Source organism: Erythrolamprus reginae, chromosome 1 (genome assembly GCF_031021105.1).
Source record: "Erythrolamprus reginae isolate rEryReg1 chromosome 1, rEryReg1.hap1, whole genome shotgun sequence".
In the NCBI taxonomy this organism is placed as follows: domain Eukaryota; kingdom Metazoa; phylum Chordata; class Lepidosauria; order Squamata; family Dipsadidae; genus Erythrolamprus; species Erythrolamprus reginae.
The window spans coordinates 145,947,187-145,968,078 of NC_091950.1; the positions used below are offsets into that span (position 1 = coordinate 145,947,187).

Below are 20,892 nucleotides of genomic sequence, written 5' to 3' on the forward strand. Positions count from 1 at the left end.
GGATCTCCGCAGTGGGCGGCCTCAGAGCCACCGCCACCACCCACCGTGGAGATCCCCTTGCCGGAACGGAGGCGGAAATCCCCTCCGTTTGGGCGAGGGGATCTCCGCGGTGGGCGGCCTCAGAGCCTCCACTGTCACCAAGCGTGGAGATCCCTCTGCCCAAACGGTTGTGATGGTGGTGGTGGTGGCAGCTTCAAGGAACCAACCGCCGGTCCTTGGCGCTGCATTTCCGCCTCCGTTCAGGTAAGGGGATCTCTGCGGTGGGCGGCCTCGGAGGCTGCAGCAATGCAGCACCGAGAAGGACCGGCTGTTGGTCCCGTCGCCTCTGTTCATGTAAATCAGAATACAGTATTCCGACTTACACGGAAATTCGGCTTACGACGCCCCGTAGGAATGGATCGACGTCATAAGTCAGGGACTACCTGTATTGGAATTCAGAGGGTTGAAACACTATGCATGTCTATGGTTGGTGGACTGTGTTCTAAGAAGTATCGTATTTTTCAGGAGGAAAAATACGTAAAAATTCGTATTTTTGGGGAGGAAAACAAGAAAAAACAATCTGTCTCCTACAATTTGCCTCCTTGCAGCAAACAGCCCATTTCAGCTTCAGCACCGCCTGATTAACACAAGGGGAAAAAAAATCTGCCTCTGCATGTGGGGAGGCAGCAATAGGCAATGGCAATCCCTGCAGCTCTTGAAACAGCTGATGGTCCAGAAGCCAATCAGCTGCTTGTGTTAATCAGACAGTGCTGAAGCTGAAACTGAAACAGGCTGTTTGCTGCAAGGAAGCAAATTGCTGGGAGGCAGATTGTCAAAGGGTGAGGGAGGGCAGGGCCACATTCAGTGTATAAGACACACCCAAATTTTCACCCTCTTTTGGTGGGAGTGCGTCTTATACTCTGAAAAATACAGTAATGTTCGGTAACAAATGTATATGAGATTGACTAATTTTTACAGCTAATTTTGTAATAGTTGATAATACTTTTTATGGCTTCTGTTTTTCCTACAGGCCCTGGACTGTTTCTGTCAAGCTGCCTCGGAAGTTGGAAAAGAAGAGTTTTTAGACAGACTAATTAGATCCGAAGAGGTAGAAATGGCTTCTACTCCACAGCTACAATACTACGATAAGGTATTTTTGTTACTGAGCAAAAGTAACACGATCTCATCTGTCCTTGCAATTACTGCATGTCTTTACAGTATAAACAAAGAGTGAAAGTAAAACATTAGTGGCCGAATACTCTCTCTCTCTCTCTCTTTCTAGGTTTTGCGCCTCTTAGACACGATAGGTCTTCCTGAATTGATCATTCAGCTGGCTACTTTGGCAATCACTGAAGCAGCAGATGATTGGCGAAGTCAGGTAGGAGGCCAAAATGCCTAGTTGCCTCATACCACCAAACTATTTTGTTTTAAGTGATTCTGGGTCATCATAACTTCTGTATTTATATTGCAGGCTACCCTGAGGACTTGCATTTTCAAGCATCATTTAGATTTAGGACATAATAGTCAAGCATATGAAGCTTTGACCCATAATCCAGATCCAAGCAGGTAATGAGATATATCTTCCAGTCACCGCTATGGATTATTTATGCATAATTTTATAATTTTGTAATAATAGCTGCTTATAAACCATGATCTTATGTATAGAGCCTATAGGAGAGCTATTGAATTTTCATTTTCTTTAGTTCTTATCAAAAAAGCTGGATCTGTTTTGCAGAAAAAGTGAAAATTCGGTCATTAATGGAGAAACAAACAGCATTAATCATGGTTCAGGAACAACTGCACAAATTCCTCTTCATGCCCCGTTTTAAGGGAAACAGAATTACAGTGATCCCCCGATCATTGCGAGGGTTCCGTTCCAGGACCCCCCGCAACGAGCGGGTTTTCGCGAAGTAGCGCTGCGGAAGTAAAAACACCATCTGCGCATGCGCAGATGGTGTTTTTACTTCCCAGCAGCGAGGAGCCGAAGATTGGGGTTTTCCTGTCGCCCACGCCCACGTTCGCCTTTGACTTCGGGACTCAGTTGGTAAACCGCGCGGCTGTTTTAAAACGTCGCCGCCGGCATGTCCCGAAGCCAAACGAACCCGGGTGGCCGGGAGAGCAGCGAGCGAAGGGCGGGTGGCCGGGCGAAGGGCGGGCTCGCTGCTCGCCCGGCCACCCGGGTTCGTTTGGCTTCGGGACATGCCGGCGGCGACGTTTTAAAACAGCCGCGCGGCTTCCCAACTGAGTCCCAAAGTTCGCCTTTGACTTCGGGACTCAGTTGGTAAACTGCGCGGCTGATTTAAAACGTCGCCGCCGGCATGTCCCAAAGCCAAACGAACCCGGGTGGCCGGGCGAGCAGCGAGCGAACGGCGGGTGGCCGGGCGAAGGGCGGGCGAGCCGGGCGAACGGCGGGTGGCCGGGCGAAGGGCGGGCGAGCCGGGCGAAGGGCGGGTGGCCGGGCGAAGGGCGGGCGAGCCGGGCGAAGGGCGGGTGGCCGGGCGAACGGCGGGCGAGCCGGGCGAACGGCAGGTGGCCGGGCGAAGGGCGGGCGAGCGGCAAACAGGGGAAGACCCAAGGAAGCCGCCCAGCAGCTGATCTGCCCGGCGCCATCTACGCATGCGTGCCCATAGAAAAAAAGGGCGCGCTTGCGCAGATGGTGTTTTTACTTCCGGGTTAAAAAATCGCCATATAGCCGTTTCGCAATCATCGGGAGCGCAATACCCGGGGGATCACTGTATTTATTTAAAGGGTTGTTTACATAAAATCATGACTATTTTATTCTATGCCTTGATTGATGTTTTACATCTCTTTTTGTGAAAGAACTAGCAGTGTGTAAATGAAAATACTTAAATAGAAGTCGCTTTTATAATCAGAATTGCATTTTGTGTGTACAGTATGTGTAATGCCGGCTTGTACATCTCTGCCTATTTTAGACCTGTTGCTTATAGAGAGGTTGATTGTAAGATAAATTTGTTTATGAACCTTTGCTTCATCTCAATGCTTAAGAGGAGAAAAACATTTTCTTTTCTAGGCAACTGGATTGTTTACGACAACTAGTAGTAGTTCTCTGTGAACGCTCCCAATTGCAGGATCTTGTGGAGTTTCCGTATGTGAATCTTCATAATGAGGTATATAATCAATTCTCCTTAGTATCAAGATAAAATTACACAAAACATTTTGCTATGTTTGATAAATATTATTTATTTTACAGGTTGTGGGAATAATTGAATATCGTGCTCGGGCAGTAGATCTAATGACACATAATTACTACGAACTGCTATATGCTTTCCATATTTATCGTCATAATTACCGAAAAGGTATGAAAGATATATAGAAATGTTGCCTCATTTATTCATTTTTGTTTAAAAGGTAATAACTTACCCAAAGGATAATCCTATTAAGTTATATATTATTGTATTTTTCTGAAAACAAGACCCTGTTTTATATTTTTTTGAACCCTAAAATAATCGCTTGGCCTTATTGTCATGCACTCAAAAGCCTGATTGGGCTTATTAGGGATGTCTTTATTTTGGGGAAAACAGGGTATCAAAACCCAATAAAACCAACAATAACCTTTAAAAAATGTCATGTTAAATTTATATCAGTCTACTTTGTGTAACAGAGTTGCGTTCCACACTGTTCTAAACGGTTCTTTAGAACCGTTAGTAACTTGGCGATGATGTCACAGAGCTGGTTCTGTCAGTGTCTCTGTGAGTGCCACCATCTTGAATTTTGCTTCTGCACATGCGCAGAAGCCATTTTTTGATTGTTGCTGGGGCGCCTGCACACAGTGCAGCCCTGAACAAACCAGAAGCAAAAGGATCCAGAACCCACTCCTGATGTCCATGCTGTATTTAATAATTGTTAGAGGGTGGTTTCATTTGTTAGACACAGATTTCCTAAATGCAGTTGTACAAAAGGACAGTTGTAGATCCTGTAGTTCGAGAGTTGGCAGGTGTGGGTGTTGTTACTAACTTCTGTTCAACGATTTTTCCTGTGTGTCTTTCCCCTACATTTTCCTTATTTGTCTTAACCTTTAATTGTAGCAAAGTATAGAATGCAAAAGATCTTCACATGCATCTCTGATTTGATCAACAATTCATGGGAGAATCTGAGACTAAAGTTTTGCAATGTTTATGCTTAGGAGAAACTTCTAAAACTCACCAATGACTTATTTATTTCCCCCTTTTCCTGCCCCCACGTAGTGGATACCAGGTTTTGAACAGTTTAATTAGACTTTAACCAGCATTGGTCAGTCCCAGCCACCATCATTAATGGCCTGGAAATTTAAGAAATGTTTTTTGACCCAGACAAAACTTATGCAGTACTATCAAATATTTCCTCAAGCTGTTCTAATCTTGATTTGCCCCAATAGGTCTTTTAGAATGTTTCCACTGCTTTGATGAATATTCTTGTCTCAGGCAGTGGAGCCTAGATAAGCCTGTTTTCTTCTTTGGTCTGTTTATACCCAAATTAAGCAGAGAAGACAAGTACATTGTTGGTGCTCTTTGCTGTACTGCTCAGGTTCAAGTACTTGCTTGAAAGCGGAAGCAGTGTGTTCTGTCCCATATCTGGGTAGGCCAGGTTGTCCTGATTAAAAAAAAAGTTTGATAGTGAGTTCTAGTCCCACCTTAGCCGTGAGCGCCAGTTGGGTGGGTGATCTTGGGCTGGTCACTTTCTTTCAGCCCAACTCATCTCACAGGGTTGTTTATTGCTGACACAATTGCAGGAAAGAGTATTAGACACGTTTGTTGTCTTCAGTTGTTCTACAAAAATAATAAAGGTGAAATGCAAATTAAATAAATTTGCAGGTTTGTGGGATATTTTCTTTCGTTCTCTCTTTCACATTTATATCAATTAGTTCTTCTCTTATATTTGAACTGGAAAAGTACAGTTTGTGTTTGTCCTCTTAGATTTAGAAACTGACGTTTTAAGGTGGTCAGCTCTTGCAGTTACAAATATCTCCTGTGTTTAGTTTCTGTTCTTTTAATATGTGAAGGATTTAATTTGGAATAGACACCCCTTTTTGTCGTAAGCTCTTCAAGCTAGTTCTATTCTTTGTTGTTGCCATATTTTTTTTCTGATCTGAAAATGATAGGTGCCAGGCATAGGAGAGCTCTTGTTCTGATGGATGGGTCTGTTTCCTTCCTCAGCTGGAACAGTAATGTTTGAGTATGGAATGCGCCTTGGCAGGGAAGTTCGCACTCTTCCTGGATTACAGAAACAAGCAAACTGTTACCTTGCTGCTATTAACTGTTTACGGCTGATTCGCCCCGAGTATGCATGGATAGTGCAACCAGCTTCCGGTGCTGTGGTAAGAAACTTTTTCAGGATTTAATTTCACTATGGGTTTCTCTCTCTGAATAGGTTCTTGTTGCTGTGTATAAGCATATTTAAGGTTTCAGCAACCTTGGTTGCTACTTTTAAATCTCCATGTGGTAATTATTTCATAATAAATCTTAGTAACGGAAGGGGCAAATACACTGTCTACAAATACTGTTTCATTGGAAATAGACCAATAGGTGACCAATATTGGAATAGTCAAGATAATATTCCTTCAGGCTAAGCAACTGATTCTCATCAGATTGTCAGAGATTCTACGCACCCTGATTGAATTGCCGTAGATTCAATAATAGACAAAGAGCATCAGAGGGTGAAAAAATCCAAAGGCCTTACTTTATTAGTAGAAAAAGGCCGTGAAGCCAAAAGAAGCAAAATAATCAAACTTATCCTAACTTATCCTAAAACGTATACGTATGCTAACTTCTTAATCCTTTTTTTTTTAAATTTTTTTTTTAATTTTCTTGAAATAAACAGACACACATACAAACATTAAACATAAAGTGGGGGTGCATTTCCCCCGCTTCTTTTGAAAGTATACATTCAAGTACAGAAAAAGAATACATAATTGAATATATGTTAAATGTTAAAAGGTCTAGTAATTGTTGGGTTAAGGTTTTACAAATCTTAAGTACAATGTAAATATTAGGTAAAATTCTTAATATATTGCTTATACGTAGACTAATATAACATAGTCATCAAAAGATACCTTTAATGTAGTTTTAACTACTATACTAATATACCATAATCATCAAACAAAACATTTAAACTAATTTCAACTACTATACGTATATAAACCAAAATTCTTAGTATGTTACTTATACATAAACTACTATATCATAATCATCAAACAAATCAACTACTGTCCGTATATAAACCAAAATTCTTAATATGTTACTTATACATAAACTACTATATCATAATCATCAAAAAATACATTTAAACTAATATTGATATTGTTATCACCTAGGTAAAAACAAATACAAAAAATTAACTAAAAATAAATTTATATATCTTATTTTTTCTTATCTATCCATTTATAAACATTGTTCCATGTTTCATAAAATTTAGTATCTTCTTGATCATTTAATCGTCTTGTCATCATGTCCATTTCAGCGCATTCTAATATTTTAACTATAACTTCTTCTTCCTTGGGGATTTCCTCCCCCTTCCAATTTTGCGCATATATTATTCTGGCCGCAGTTAATATGTGTATAATTAAGTAAAGAATTTCTTTCTTGAAAATCTGATTGGTAACTCCTAATAAGTAGAATTCCGGGGTATTATCTATATCTTGCTTTACTATTTCTTTTAATATTTTCTCTATCATCTTCCAGTATATTTTAGCTTTACCACATGTCCACCATTGATGGTAATAGGTTCCTATATCCTTACATTTCCAGCATAATGGGGATGTTTTAGGAAACATTTTTGCTATCCTATTTGGTGGGAGATGCCATCTATAGAACATTTTGATTTGGTTTTCTTTTAATGAAACTGATTTGGTCATTTTCCAGTTGTTAATCCAAACTTTCTCCCATGTGTCTATGTCTATTTCCTTGCCAATATTTCTACACCATCTTATCATAGTATCTTTTAAAGTCAACTCTATGTTTTTATGAGCAATGAGGAATTTATATATTTTCCCTATCATTTTTATTGGATTAGTAGTAATTAGATTGCTTAACAGATTTTTACTTTTATTAAAAATATAAAGAGTTTTATCCTTCTGGTATCTAGATCGAATCTGGGCATAATGCCACCAATCTATTATTATCCCTTCCTCTTGTAATTTATTCCTAGATTTCAGCTTCATCTGGTCATTTAATAGTTCTTTATATCTGTAAGATATTTTCTTGTCTTTTATGGATTTTGGATGTGTTATTGCTTCTAGGGGGGCAAGCCATTCTGGGATATTTAAGAAGTGATTTTTCTTTATGTCTTTCCAAACTTCTAGTAGATACTTCCTTAATGTGTGCCTTTTAAAATATGAGTGATTTTTTTCCTTGTCGTACCATACAAATGCATGCCATCCAAGCATGAGATCATGTCCTTCTAAGTTTAATATTCTTTTGTTCTCTAGAGTTATCCAATCTCTAACCCATGTTAATGCGGCAGCCTGATAATATAATTTCCAATTTGGAAGGCCAAATCCTCCTCTTTCTTTGATATCTTCTAGACAATTTATTTTTATCCTTGCTTTTTTCCCTTGCCATATAAATTTTTTAACTAGGTTTATCAAAGTTTAAAAAAAGATTCCCCCTGGATTTATTGGAATTACCTGGAAGAGAAATAAAACCTTGGGTAGAATATTCATCTTAATTGTTGCAACTCTTCCTAAAAATGATATTTTCAAGTTATTCCACATTACTAAATCTTTTTTAATTTCTGTTAGTAATTTTGTATAATTATCATTTTTTAATGTTATTGTTTTCGCTGATAGATTTATTCCTAGGTATTTTACTTTTTTAACAGTCTTTATTCCAGAGATACTTTCTAATTTGATTTCTTGTGTTTTGCTCATATTTTTAGTTAAAAAATGTGTTTTACTTTTGTTTATCTTTAAACCTGCTACCTTTCCATATTGTTCAATAGCTTGCAGTAAAGTAGGAACTGTTGTTATCGGTTCTTCAATTATAAACGTTAAATCATCTGCAAAAGCTTGAACTTTATAAGTTTCATCTCCTACAGTTAAACCTTTTATTTTAGGATCCGCTCTTATTTTAATTAATAGAGTTTCAAGAATCATAATAAATAGCAATGGTGATATAGGACAACCTTGACGAACTCCCTTATTTATATCAAGTGTTGGTAATTGATTATTGTTCAATATTATGTTGTTTGTTTGTTTTGAATATATAGTATCTATTAAGTTAACAAATTTTGGGCCAAATCTCATTTTGTTTAATTGCATTTTTATGAATATCCAATTGACGTTATCAAAGGCCTTTTGGGCGTCTAGAAACATTAAAGATGCTGTCTTGCCTGGATATTGTTCATAATACTCTAGTGTGTTTATTACTGTTCTAAGATTATTTTTAATTTGTCTCCCTGGTAGAAACCCATTTTGATCTTGATGTATTATTCCATTTATAACTCTTTTGAGTCTGTCTGCATAAATAGCAATAAATATCTTGTAATCTACATTTAATAATGATATGGGCCTATAATTTTTAATTTTTTCTGGGTCTGTGCCTGGTTTGTGTATTAAAGTTGTTAGTGATTCTGACCAAGATTTAGGAATTTTGCCCTCAAGTCTACATAGATTGAAAGTTTCTAACATGTGGTTTCTTATTGTTTCATTTTCTGTCTTGTACCATTCTGCTGGTATAGCGTCTGGGCCAGTGGCCTTATTGCTTTTCTGTTTTTTAATTGTTGTTAGGAGTTCTTCCATTGTTATTGGTCCATCCATGATGGCCTGTTGGTCTTCTGTTATTTGTGGTAATTTTGAAGCTTGTAAATAATTAAAGACTTCATCTTCGCTAACATTATCTTTAGCATATAGATCTTTATAAAAATTATACACAATGTCTGCCTTTCCTTCTGTATCATATTTTATTGTACCATCTTTGTCTGCTAACTTCTTAATCCTAACTGTATGCTAACTTATTTCACACAGCACCCTTTATAATAATCTGTTTTCTATGACCTAATGCAGCTAATACGCATGCACAGTTCTAAATGATGCTGTAATTCATGAGCCTGCCAACATCATAGATAAGGCTGCAGGTATAGCATAGATGTTTACAGAAAGCTTGTGAAAAGCTAGGTAAAAGAATGTGCTTAATGGTGCCAGCCAGAACTCCCATCCTTTCTCATGATCTCATTCAAAACTGTCCGTTTCTGAGAACATGAACTTTCCCTGAACCTTCCAGGCCTACCCAGAAATCTGTAATTGCAAAGCCTGAGCAAAACTCATGCTAACTTAATGCGAACTTAATAAATAAGTATTCCGTGTGTGGTTTTCCGTCACATCTGGGCGTGCCCATCCATATGACCTTTGATCCGCGCAAGGAATACTACACACCTTCTCCATGGTCGCTTTTCAATGTTACCTTCAATATTACTTTTCACCACTATGCATCCTCCACATCCTGCATGGCACTTTTCAATCTCTCTCCCAGCTGCTAACAGCAACTTGCCAACAGGTCTGGACTTACAACTTCCTGCCAGCTTCCTCTTTGCTGGCAGGAAATTGCATCACCACTGACAGTGACATTGTCTCACTTAATGATAGCATCTGGGACTGCAGGGATGGACGATGCCAAGCAATGTAGTCAGTCATTACATTGGCATTATATCTGCACTGCTTAGCGACAGAAATTTCAGTCCCAATTCTAGTCATAAATCAAGGACTAGACTTGCCAAGCTTGAAGATCCTTGCATCCCTAACCCAGGATTCTTAAATCCTGACAGCTTTAAGACTAGTGGACTTAACTTCAAGAATTCCTCTGCCAGTCATGCTAGATGGGGTCATTAGAAGGCAAAAACACACCAATTTTTGTGAAAAACTGGCCCATTTTTTGCAAAAATGGGATGCGGGGGCAGGACTTCAGGACAGCAAAAATTGCTGTACTTGGTGTATAAGACACACCGACATTTCCACCCTCTTAGGAGAGAAAAAGTTACCTGAACCTCTTGGGCAATTACTGATGTATTTTCAAGGTTTTGCCAATCACTAGTATGGCATGAAAATTATCACCTTTGTAGTTAAAAGGAACGTGAATACAATGGATAGGAAGACCTAGTTCACTGAGTATAAGGTTATGCAATGAAGCATATGAAATAATGGAAGAAATAAATAATTTTCATAATGCATATTGAAGATGCTGTAGAGGTTGAATGCTTATTCTGTTTGATTCTAGTATGAACGTCCAGGAGCATCCCCCAAAAGAAATCACGATGGAGAATGTACTGCTGCTCCAAGTAAGTTATGTACTATTTTATTATGACTAATTACAAATTTGTTTTTCCAAGCTAGCTACGTTATGTAATTTTTGTATGCGGGTCTGGGTTACATGGTTCTGTACCATACAATATTGATTCAGAAGCTTACACATCCTTGACCTGTTGTAGGAGAAGAACAGGCAAAAATCTCCAAAAATTTAAGAACTGGTCTAGGGAACTAAAGAGGTTTGGGATTTAAGGTTTCCTGTGTTTTTCAGAGTTATTATTTATGGATAATAGAATAAAGGAAGGTATGCCAATGATAGCTTCTTTTTTTTGGTAACAAGGATAAAAAGATGGTGTGAAAAACCTAACTTATCAAATCAAAAGCTTTTTCTAAACTCTTTGGAAGCAAATTAATGAAATCATTATTTCAATTCTGAATTATGTTATTCATGGTCTAGATTGTTTTAAATTTATTATAATGAAGTAATATATATATTTGACACAGCGGGCAGTCACATTGAAATCTTGGAGCTACAGGACTTAGAAAAAGAATGTATGTTGGCTCACATACGGTTAACTTTGGCACAACATGACCCAACATCAGCTGCTATTACAGGTAACATTGGAATACATATATTAATAGCCCTCTAGCAATAAACAGTTTAGTTTACAAGCTTAGATGTTAGTAGCTTGGCAAAAGTCCTATTGAAACCTTTTATTGAGTCTCTGGATAGGTATTCTCTAATGTAAAATTATAATCTTTGTGACTCATACAACACTATCGTTATGGGTGTTGTTATGTATGCAACATAGCATTTTATTAAATGAATATCTGGCTCTTATATACAGTGTGGGTATATGATGTATTTAATTTTGTATCTGTAAAAGTTCAAATAAAATAATTTCATTTCTGAAACCATACTGTTAGAATGTATAGTTACATATTGAAACATACCACATTTGTTAATTGGCAGATTTATTATCTTTCCAGGAAACTCATCCCCCAAGGAGTTAGTTACCCTATTGGTGCAGGCTGGCCTCTTCGACACAGCTATTTCTCTCTGCCAGACTTACAAGCTTTCCTTAAGACCTGTGTTTGAGGGTCTTGCTTTCAAGTACGTGACAAATTATTGGGGTTCTTTGTGGAGTATGAATGCTGCAATTGTTGAATATTTCTTAATTTTTAAATTTTGTATATTTAAAACAGTTCCTCTTATTTCAGTTGCAAACAAACATTATAAATTTCCTTTGCCTGTAAAGTGAACTCTGCCAGGGGCTGGAAGGGAAGGAAGGATATTATGAGATAAAGGAAGAGAATAGGATGTCATACTGAATTGCAATATGATTTGTTTGGTTAGTTGATGTAGTGTATCTAGTGTAAATTCAGTGGATACACTTTATATCCATAGTTGGGGTCATTGTCATTTGATGAAACATTTATGGAAGTTGAGAAGGATTTGTTACTGGGATCATTCTTTTGTATCATGCTGACAATGGCCTGGAATGGGGGTGTCTTTTTTGGAGGGGGGAACCATTTGTGTTTATGAAAACGTGAATGTATGATGATCAGGTAAGATGAATTCAACTTATTAACCTTGGTAGATTTGATATTTACAGTACTTTTAAGGAAGGAAATGCCTATGAACAGTGGGGGAAAAAGGGGCGGCATACAAATCTAATAAATAATAATAATAATAATAATAATAATAATAATAATTATTATTATTATTATTATTATTATTATTATTATTATTTGATGGACAGATAAGTTGATCCAATCATCTGAGAAATTCATATCTCATCACATCAAAATAATAAATGAAAATGATTTAAAATAGAGAGTCCTCCTACTGATGAAACCAGTATTAAGTTCAGATTTGACCATTAGAAAAAATAAAATCCCTTAAGACAACTGGACTTGGATTTTGTTGTTTCTCAGGATAATCATCTTCATAATATGGAATGATCTAGATCTCTGTTCCTTTGGCAAAAAAAAAAAGCAAAAGTTTTTGAAATATTAGTTTTATATACTTTGCTTAATTGCATATGCTCTAGGTGTATTAAACTTCAGTTCGGAGGGGAAGCAGTTTTGGCAGAGGCATGGGATTGGCTTGCTGCAAATCAGTTGTCATCAGTCATTACAACCAAGAAGAATAGGTAAAGTGTATTTAAATGGTGATCTCATAAATTTGCATGAAAATAACATTCTTACTAATAAAATATTGTTCCATTTAAGATTGTTCTGTATCACTCATAACCAAACAAATTTTGTGAAACTTTTTTGAGGAATGATTCTTTTTTTTTGCATGTGTCTGGAGTCTGGACGGTTTACAGATAAAAGAATAAAATGATATAAAAGCTGTAGTTAAATACAAGTTAAAAACCATGTTAAAACAAAGTTAAAAGGAATAATTGCAAAGTTTTAAAAGGCAGAGGGAGCACCCCATACCACTTTTTTATTCTTTAAATCTTGTAACATTAAGCTCAAAACTTAATAGAATGCGTTGTGATCCTTTGTTGCTAACATTTATGTAAAAATCTGAACAAATGGTTTAGGGAAAAGATGGTTCATTCTAAGAAATAGATAAGTAAAGCAGAAAAGAAAACTAAAAAGAAGGAAAGAAATCATAGAGAGCGAATCTTTAAAATTAACTGGAGAAATTGTGCAGGATGTACTAAGGTAGCCAAGTCAGGTTACATGAATTTAGAACAAATCCAGTTTAAATGGCACCAATAGTAATATTTGTTATCTAATGCAAAATAAAGAGCACAGGAATACATTGGGATTGGCAAAAAGTAAACTTAGCCTTCTACCTACTATGACAAAAATAGCAGATAGAAGGAAAAGTTCTCATTGGAACTGGTGCATGTTGGGTAGACATCAGGGTTGTCTTCCTCTGTTCTTGCAACTATCCAGGCTTTAGTCCGGTGTGATTCTGTGACTAATATTTAAAAATAGTTGGGCCTTATAACTGAATCATAACTCTTAAAGAGCCTTCATAAAACTGTTAAATCATTTACAGAGACAAAAATATTCACCTCAAAATTACACTTAATACCTTAAAAGCAAACAAAGCAGTATGTGTTAAATTCTAGAACAGTACAAAAATTGTGTTAATTTGGAAACATGATACCCAAAAACGTTGAGGAAAAGTGTATGCTCACAGCCACAAACATGTGCATATTTAGAAAAAAAAGAGATATAGCATTAATAATATAATAAATATATTCCAATTATTTATTGCAGCGCAACAGATGAAGCTTGGCGTCTCTTAGCCTCCTACCTGGAGAAGTACAAGTCAGAGAATAGCCCATACCACCGTTGTGTAATCAATAAGTTGTTGTCGCATGGTGTTCCCTTACCTAACTGGCTTATCAACAGCTACAAAGTAAATAATTCCAGTTTGTACAAAATCCATTTGGGCTAAAGCAGGGGTGTCAAATTGGCTTTTTCTCTACTCTAGCCCATCAATATCTTTACCAGAACAAACATGTTCTGGTTCAAACTACATGGAATTAATTGATCCTTATATAAGGAGAGTATTGCTTTAACTTAAAGCAACCAATGGTAGTTCATGTCTGATGACTTCTACTTGTTCCTCTACAGAAGGCAGATGCTGCTGAACTTCTCCGACTCTATTTGAATTATGATCTCCTAGAAGAAGCTGTGGATTTGGTGTTGGAGTACGTGGATGCCTTACTTGGGAAAGGACATGATTACTTTGGGATTGAGGTACATGGGATTTGTCCTGTCATCCTTTCCCTTTAAATGGAATAAATGATTAAATGTAATAAAATAGTCCATAATGAAAGCATCTTATTGCAGTAGAGCCTTTAAAAAATTGTATCTGCCTATTTGTTAGAATATGGCTGAATTGAAGTATAATTCAGACATGCTTGTGGTCTTGATTGGGGAAGAGAGAAATGGACATGGGTTTTTGGGGGGAGGAAGCCAAATTTGCAATTTGTATCAAACTCAGTCGTTCATATCTAGGTACTGTCTCAGCTCTGATTTGGAAATAAATCCATATACTGTGTATGCAGTCTCTAGTCAGTGGAAGCAGTTTCGACCGATGGAGACAAATCCTCTTCACAGTATTAAAATCTATAGAAGTCCTCCAGAAACAATACATTAAAATAATACATTGAGGTGGTTTATGAATTGAATATATTAAATTAAACATACACTCTTCTGTCTGTGAATTTCAGCAGCTAATTTAGCTTGTTTATAGAGTGTCTCATGATTTTCATGACATCTGACAAAAAAACCCTTACCTTACCAAGAGAGATAATGTAATAGTCCATGACTTGTTTTAGATTTGTTTCTCTTCTTAGGGATAGATGACATGAGAACTATGAAACAAATTATTTAAAGTCCAGGCATGTACCAATGGTGAGCTATAAGTAGGATGGGTTTGGGGCTAGCCATGAGCCATAGTGAGCGGATGGTTGGAGTGCACTCATATTCCCTGTACAGTCATACCAGATTTGTCTTGGCTGTGTCCACTGCTTTAATGTGTTGGCCTTGTAAATCATTGCTTTATTAATGAAAGAAATATGTACTATAATTTTCTCTTTTTTTAATATAGAATTTGGTGGTGGTAGGAGTTTATTTTTCTGTTTCAGGACAGAATTCAATCTCTTTAAAATTTTACTCAGCCTTGTTGAATTGCAAATATTGTGGGGGCATTCTTTTTTACTTGAAGTTAAAGAGTATTCAAAATCCTAGATTGTTGGCATTTGGATACCATATACATTGAATTAATATTGATAATATCACTTTCCTTATAGTTTCCATTATCAGCTACAACTCCAATTGTCTGGCTTCCCTATTCTGCAATTGACCAGCTTCTTCAGGTATTAGGAGAAAATACAGCCAATCATCATAACACAATGGTAAGTAAAGCTACAAAAATAATTGCCTATTGAATTAAAAAGGATTTATTTATTTTTATTTCTATGCCGCCTTTCTCCTGAGACTCAGGGCGGCTTTTATTACATACTTAATTTGCTTTTAAAATTGAATAAATAAATAAAATACACATTCAGATTTATGTAATCTGAATATACAGAGACTTTATATTAGTAGATTTTAGAGGAGCACTCTAAAATGAGCAATGAACTGATGACTTTAAATTGGTTCAATATTTTAGCTTGTTCTAAAGCTACAAAATATGTTTCTGTTTAGATAAAATGGAGATTAATAATTACTTTTAAGTTTCCTGCTTTAATCCTGGTCCTTTAGACCAGCGTTTCCCAACCGGTGTGCCGCAAGACATGGTCAGGTGTGCCACGAAGCTCCTAGGGAAGCTCCATCTGGGTGGGGCGCTGCTGGTGCCGGTGCCTCCGACCTGGAGCTCCCACTCGCAGCTGTCCCCCGGCTACTGCCCGATGCCGCTGTTTCCGGCGCTCCCCTGCTGGGCCCCAAAGAAGGAAGGCGGGAAAAAGGCGCGAAGAATGAAGCTTTCCTTTTTCCCGCCTTCCTTCTTTGGGGCCCAGCAGGAGCCCGGCGGGAGGGCACTGGTGGTGGGAGCGGGAGGGTGCCGGCTGCAGCAGCCCCAGGCAGTCGCAGGGAGATGGCGGTGGCTAGAGGGAGCTCCAGGGTGGAGGCACTGACGGTGGCGGTTGGATGTGCTGCTGGAGACGTACATGCTGGCGCTGCGGGGCTGGCACTGGCTCGCTGGCTGGGCTGGATATGCCAGGCCCATGCCTAGCGCAGCGCCAGCATATACGGCATCCAGCAGCACGTCCAGCTGCCACCGTCAGGGCTCCCGCTCGCAGTCAGCCGCTCTGCCGCCACCCTTGGCTACTGCCCAATGCCCCCCCGCCAATGTTCCCCAGGATTTTGAAAATATGAATAATGTGCCGCGGCTCAAAAAAGGTTGGGAAACACTGCTTTAGACCAAAGGGACTAAAATTCATGTGATAAATCCTTGTTTATATTTCAAGATAAATGTCTGAGAATCTAATAACACTCTTTACATGTTGAATTATTGCTGATAGGTAGAATTCAACTATAATTAGATGTTTAGAGATACATTTTGCAACTATATCCTTGCTGGGTTTGTTATTATTGAAGCTCACACACCTATCCAAATATCTTGCCAAGTTAGTAGAAAGTAAGAAAAGACTAACTCCAAATTGTCCTACTTTGGGAGAATCAGTGTTGTTTCATAAAAATTAGTTAGCTTATAGTTTTTCTTCTTGCCTCGTGACCAAAGGGATTTATAAAGCTTATATCTTTACAATTAGCCAGTTCCTGCGTCTATATGCAGCTCCTTTGACCTTCTCCTTGTGAGGAAACTTTGCATTAACTGCATTGTAAATTGCTGAGAATCAAACAAAGATTCTGTGCTTTTTACTTAAGACTTTTATAACAGGTTTTCAATTACAGGAGGCAGTAGTGTCTGAGGAAAAGGAATAGAAATGTAATCTTATTAAAGGGTAATCCTATTTTTTCCAGCCTTCATCTTTCCAATGTTCCTAAAAGGATTATGCCGTTTTTCTCTTTCAGCTTTATCAGAAATTATGTGACAAATTAGAAGACTACCAAAAGCAGGTTGATAAGGCAACTCGAGTTCATCTTCTGTATTGTCGAAACTAGAAAACAATATTGATCTGAGTGTAACTTCTCTGAATCACCCTGTGCCTGGAGGTCCTTGGGACAAAATTATAAAAAGGTACTTTAAACCAGGATTTCTCAACCTGGGCAACTCTTAAGTGTGTGGACTTCAATTCCCAGAATTCTCATCAAAGGCCAGATTGACTTAATTCTGGGATTTGAAGTCCACACGTCGGGATATTGCCATGGCTGGAAAATGCTGCTTTAAATTATTCTGCATAACTGGCATGAAGTATATGTAAAGCATTTGCTTTACATTGACTGACTAGGATCATGGGGTGTCCTATGCACTGCTGGTGGTGCTATTATTATAAATTCTATTTTTTCATAATACTTAAAACATTCCCCATGAGGGAATGGTGAACTTTTTTTACTATGGGGATGCTGAATTAAATTACACTTCAGTTTGTACTAAGCTGAATGCCAGTAATTACCTGTAATGAAAAATTGTATATTGCATGTTCCTACAATTTTTCTACTGAAACATTTTGTATGATCTCCCTTGTTCTGTACCATGTATGGGCACTAACAATGGTTTTATTTATTGTAACAATTTTTGAATTAACTTTAATAAAATGTTTTCTTTTACATTTTCAGATTAATTTTAACAACAAAGTACATATTGAAAAATACATTGTCTAAATTATATTGTTAAAGAAGAAAAGTTTGTTTTTAAAAAGCAAATAAAGTATGAACCAATATTCTCAAGAAAGAGTAGAAAACAACTATTTAGCTTCAGTGCATCTTCAATATCCTTCAGATATTCTTGCAATACTCTTTTTTCTTCCTCAAGTTATCTGATGATGTACTTGCAACATTCCATGTTCTCACCTATTTTCCCTTAGAAAGCAGTGTGTGTCAAATCACTGCATAGATGAAGAGCATGGCAATCTATTTATATCTCAGGTCATGGTTGTCCCAAAGGTGCTTTTTCAAGAGGCAGAAAGAGACTTTCTGGTCCTTCTTTGAAGACGTTTTGCTTCTCATCATAGAAGCTTCTTCAGCTCAGAGCTTGGATGAGAAACATCTTCAAAGAAAAACCAAAAAGCACCTTTGTAAAATCAACTTCAGAGAAACTGGCAGGGCAGGCTATAAGTAGCTACTGCTATTACTGACTGCCAAAGTATTTTCTTTCTCTCCATGCATGGTGAAAAGAACAGGAGGTGGAAATCCGTTATCGAGCTGCAATAACAAAGCTTGAATCTTCTCTGTCCCCGTTTCATCTTTCTAACCCGAGCACAAGTTTCCTTCTACACAGCCAATACCTGAACTTTCTTCTGCACTTGGAAGGATTTCATTCCATTTGCTTAACAATCGCAACTAGGAAAGCCAGGATTGCAGTCATTGACCAAATCAGTTGTGCAGTTTAACAACAACTTTGCTTAGTAAACCAGATTCTGTCACCAAGTATGGTCTTAAACCAAAGCTCACTTATATTCTTAACCACTTTTCTCTACAAATAATTTATTGGTGCTAACAATTATCCGATTTGAGTAAAATATTGGTCAACATGTTATAAGAAGAAAAATCCACCTGGTTCAGTTCCAAGCTGGGAGAAAGGCGCTGGAAACAAAATGGAGGCTGATTGGAAAGAAAGTTGATTTATTGATGAACAGAACCATAGTGTGCAGTTGTGGGACAGCTGACAAAATGGAGTTGAGAGTAGGGTGGGTTTTTATACCTTTTTGATTTCTCTTGGGTCATGGCTGGCTCTATAGGCAAAAGGGGAAATGCAAATCATAGGACCTAGGTCCGTGATGGTGAACCTATGGCACGCATCCAGAGCCCTCTGCTGGCACATGCACCAGCATCCCAGGTCAGATCTCAGTGGCGTTTCTTTGTGAGCTTCTGTTTCTCTGCAAACAATGACACAAGCACATGAAAGAAAAAGATCTTACATCTTTTTCAAATCCAAATAATAATAATAATAATAATAATCTTACATCTTACCGTGCTGCGTTCGCGTGCGTGCACACCTTTCAGTTTGGGCATGCATGCAGTTTGGGCACTCGGTGTCTAAAAGGTTCACCATCACTGACCTAGGTGCTTGGCCTAATCTTTTCTTGACTAATGGCTTATCCGGAGTTTCTGTCTGACCCAGTCTTTCTGAATGGATTACCAAAGCTGCATTTCTAAAAGCTGTCTCAATTTTCTGCTTGGGCATGGAGACTGGTGCTGGTATCTGCCTCTCTTAATATTTCCTTTAGGGGAAATATTCTATCCTGCCTTTTTAAGTATTCCCCAAAACAGTTCATTCTTTAGGAAGGTGGAATGGGTGCTTACTTTCTACAGTGTTAAGTTACAAGATCATTGCTGTAACGTTCATTTATTAGAATTTGCAAAAAAACAACAACAACCCAGTTCTCTAGATCAGGGGTCTCCAACACTGGCAACTTTAAGACTTGTGAACTTCCAACTCCCAGAATTCCTCAGCCAGCACTGAGTTTGGAACGGCCAGAAAAAAAAAATTTATGCTGAATTTAAAAAAATCAAAAGGCTTCTAATATTTGCGGGAGGCTGCCAAGAGTTGAAACAAGGCGGCTTTGAGAGGCTGAAGGCTCAGCGATTTGTTTTGTCTTGAGGTGCACACAGCTTATTTTACATTCTAAAAGGTCACATCTCTGGCTCCCTTGTTTTCACCACTGCATTTCTTGTAAAATATCAGGAATAAGAAACAAACTTTCTATGACAGCAAGGGAAATGTGCGTATTTAAACTGCCTAAGAGAAGATACACCAATTTGGAAAGTATACCAAGAGGAAATAGGGTGAGCAAGGAAGTTTTTCAGGCATCAATAGAATTCTTTATTGGCCAAGTATGATTGGACAGTATGATGCTCTCAGTGTACATAAATACATTTGCCAAGAATCATGAAGTACAACACTTAATGATTTGTCATAGGGGTCAAATAAGCAATCAGGAAACAATAGACATCTTAAGGATACAAGCAACAAGTTACAGTCAAGTGGGAGAGGAAGGATGAGAAAAAAATTGTAGTAATAGTAGTGCAGTTTTAGTGAATAGTTTGACAGTGTTGAGGGAATTATCTGTTTAGCAGAGTGATGGCGTTCGGGAAAAAGCTATTCTTGTGTCTAGTTGTCTTGGGAGTGCAATGCTCTCCAAGACATTTTGAGGGTAGGAGTTGAAACAGTTTATGTCCAGGATATGATGGGTCAGTAAATATTTTCACAGCCCTTTGACTCTTTGAATTTAGATTTATTATTTATTTATTAGATTTTTTATGCCGCCCTTCTTAGACTCAGGGCGGCTTACATCATGTTAGCAATAGCACTTTTTAACAGAGCCAGCATATTACCCCCACAATCCGGGTCCTCATTTTACCCACCTCGGAAGGATGAAAGGCTGAGTTAACCTTGAGCCGGTGATGAGATTTGAACCGCTGACCTACAGATCTACAGCCAGCTTCAGTGGCCTGCAGTACAGCCCTCTACCTGCTGCGCCACTCCGGCTCATATGATCCACCTTTCAGGACAAATTTGATATTACAGTGTTCCCTCGACTTTCATGGGGGATGCGTTCCAAGACCTCCCGCGAAAGTCGAATTTCCGCGAAGTAGAGATGCGGAGGTAAATAAACTATTTTTGGTTATGAACAGTATCTCAAGCCTTCCCTTAACACTTTAAACCCCTAAATTACAATTTCCCATTCCCTTAGCAACCATTTAGATTATTACTCACCATGTTTATTAAAGTTTATTTTAAAAAATATTAAAGGTGGATGAAAGTTTGTCGATGACATATGACGTCATTGGGCAGGAAAAACCATGGTATAGACCCGCAAAGTATTTTTTAATTAATATTTTTGGAAAAGCGTGGTATAGACTTCTCGATGGTCGAACCCGCGAAAATCGAGGGAACACTATATAGTAACACTTATTTAACACTTTTTTATAATCCACAAGTTTTAAAGTCACCGAAGTTGGAGAGACCCCTTTTCTAGAAACATGAGCCAACTGTTTTACGAGGAGCAGAATGCCTTCCGTCCCGTCCTAATGCTTCTCTTTTACTAGTATCATGTATATCTTTGTATACAATACGT

At 38.0% G+C, this 20,892-nt stretch overlaps 1 protein-coding gene across 1 annotated transcript in view; it reads left to right on the forward strand.

Moving 5' to 3' along the window:
- The window catches only part of NUP160 (nucleoporin 160), a 62,094-nt gene extending 44,548 nt beyond the window's left edge, over positions 1–17,546 (forward strand). Inside the window, exons 23-36 of the mRNA XM_070727804.1 lie at positions 1,010–1,129; positions 1,262–1,357; positions 1,451–1,545; positions 3,011–3,107; positions 3,191–3,296; positions 5,133–5,293; positions 10,185–10,245; positions 10,718–10,828; positions 11,204–11,327; positions 12,268–12,369; positions 13,460–13,601; positions 13,820–13,945; positions 15,004–15,108; positions 16,727–17,546. Of these exons, the coding sequence (XP_070583905.1) occupies positions 1,010–1,129; positions 1,262–1,357; positions 1,451–1,545; positions 3,011–3,107; positions 3,191–3,296; positions 5,133–5,293; positions 10,185–10,245; positions 10,718–10,828; positions 11,204–11,327; positions 12,268–12,369; positions 13,460–13,601; positions 13,820–13,945; positions 15,004–15,108; positions 16,727–16,816 (1,536 nt within the window). The 3' untranslated portion in view covers positions 16,817–17,546. The remainder of the gene's footprint in view (positions 1–1,009; positions 1,130–1,261; positions 1,358–1,450; positions 1,546–3,010; positions 3,108–3,190; positions 3,297–5,132; positions 5,294–10,184; positions 10,246–10,717; positions 10,829–11,203; positions 11,328–12,267; positions 12,370–13,459; positions 13,602–13,819; positions 13,946–15,003; positions 15,109–16,726) is intronic.
- The last annotated feature ends 3,346 nt before the right edge of the window (positions 17,547–20,892 follow it).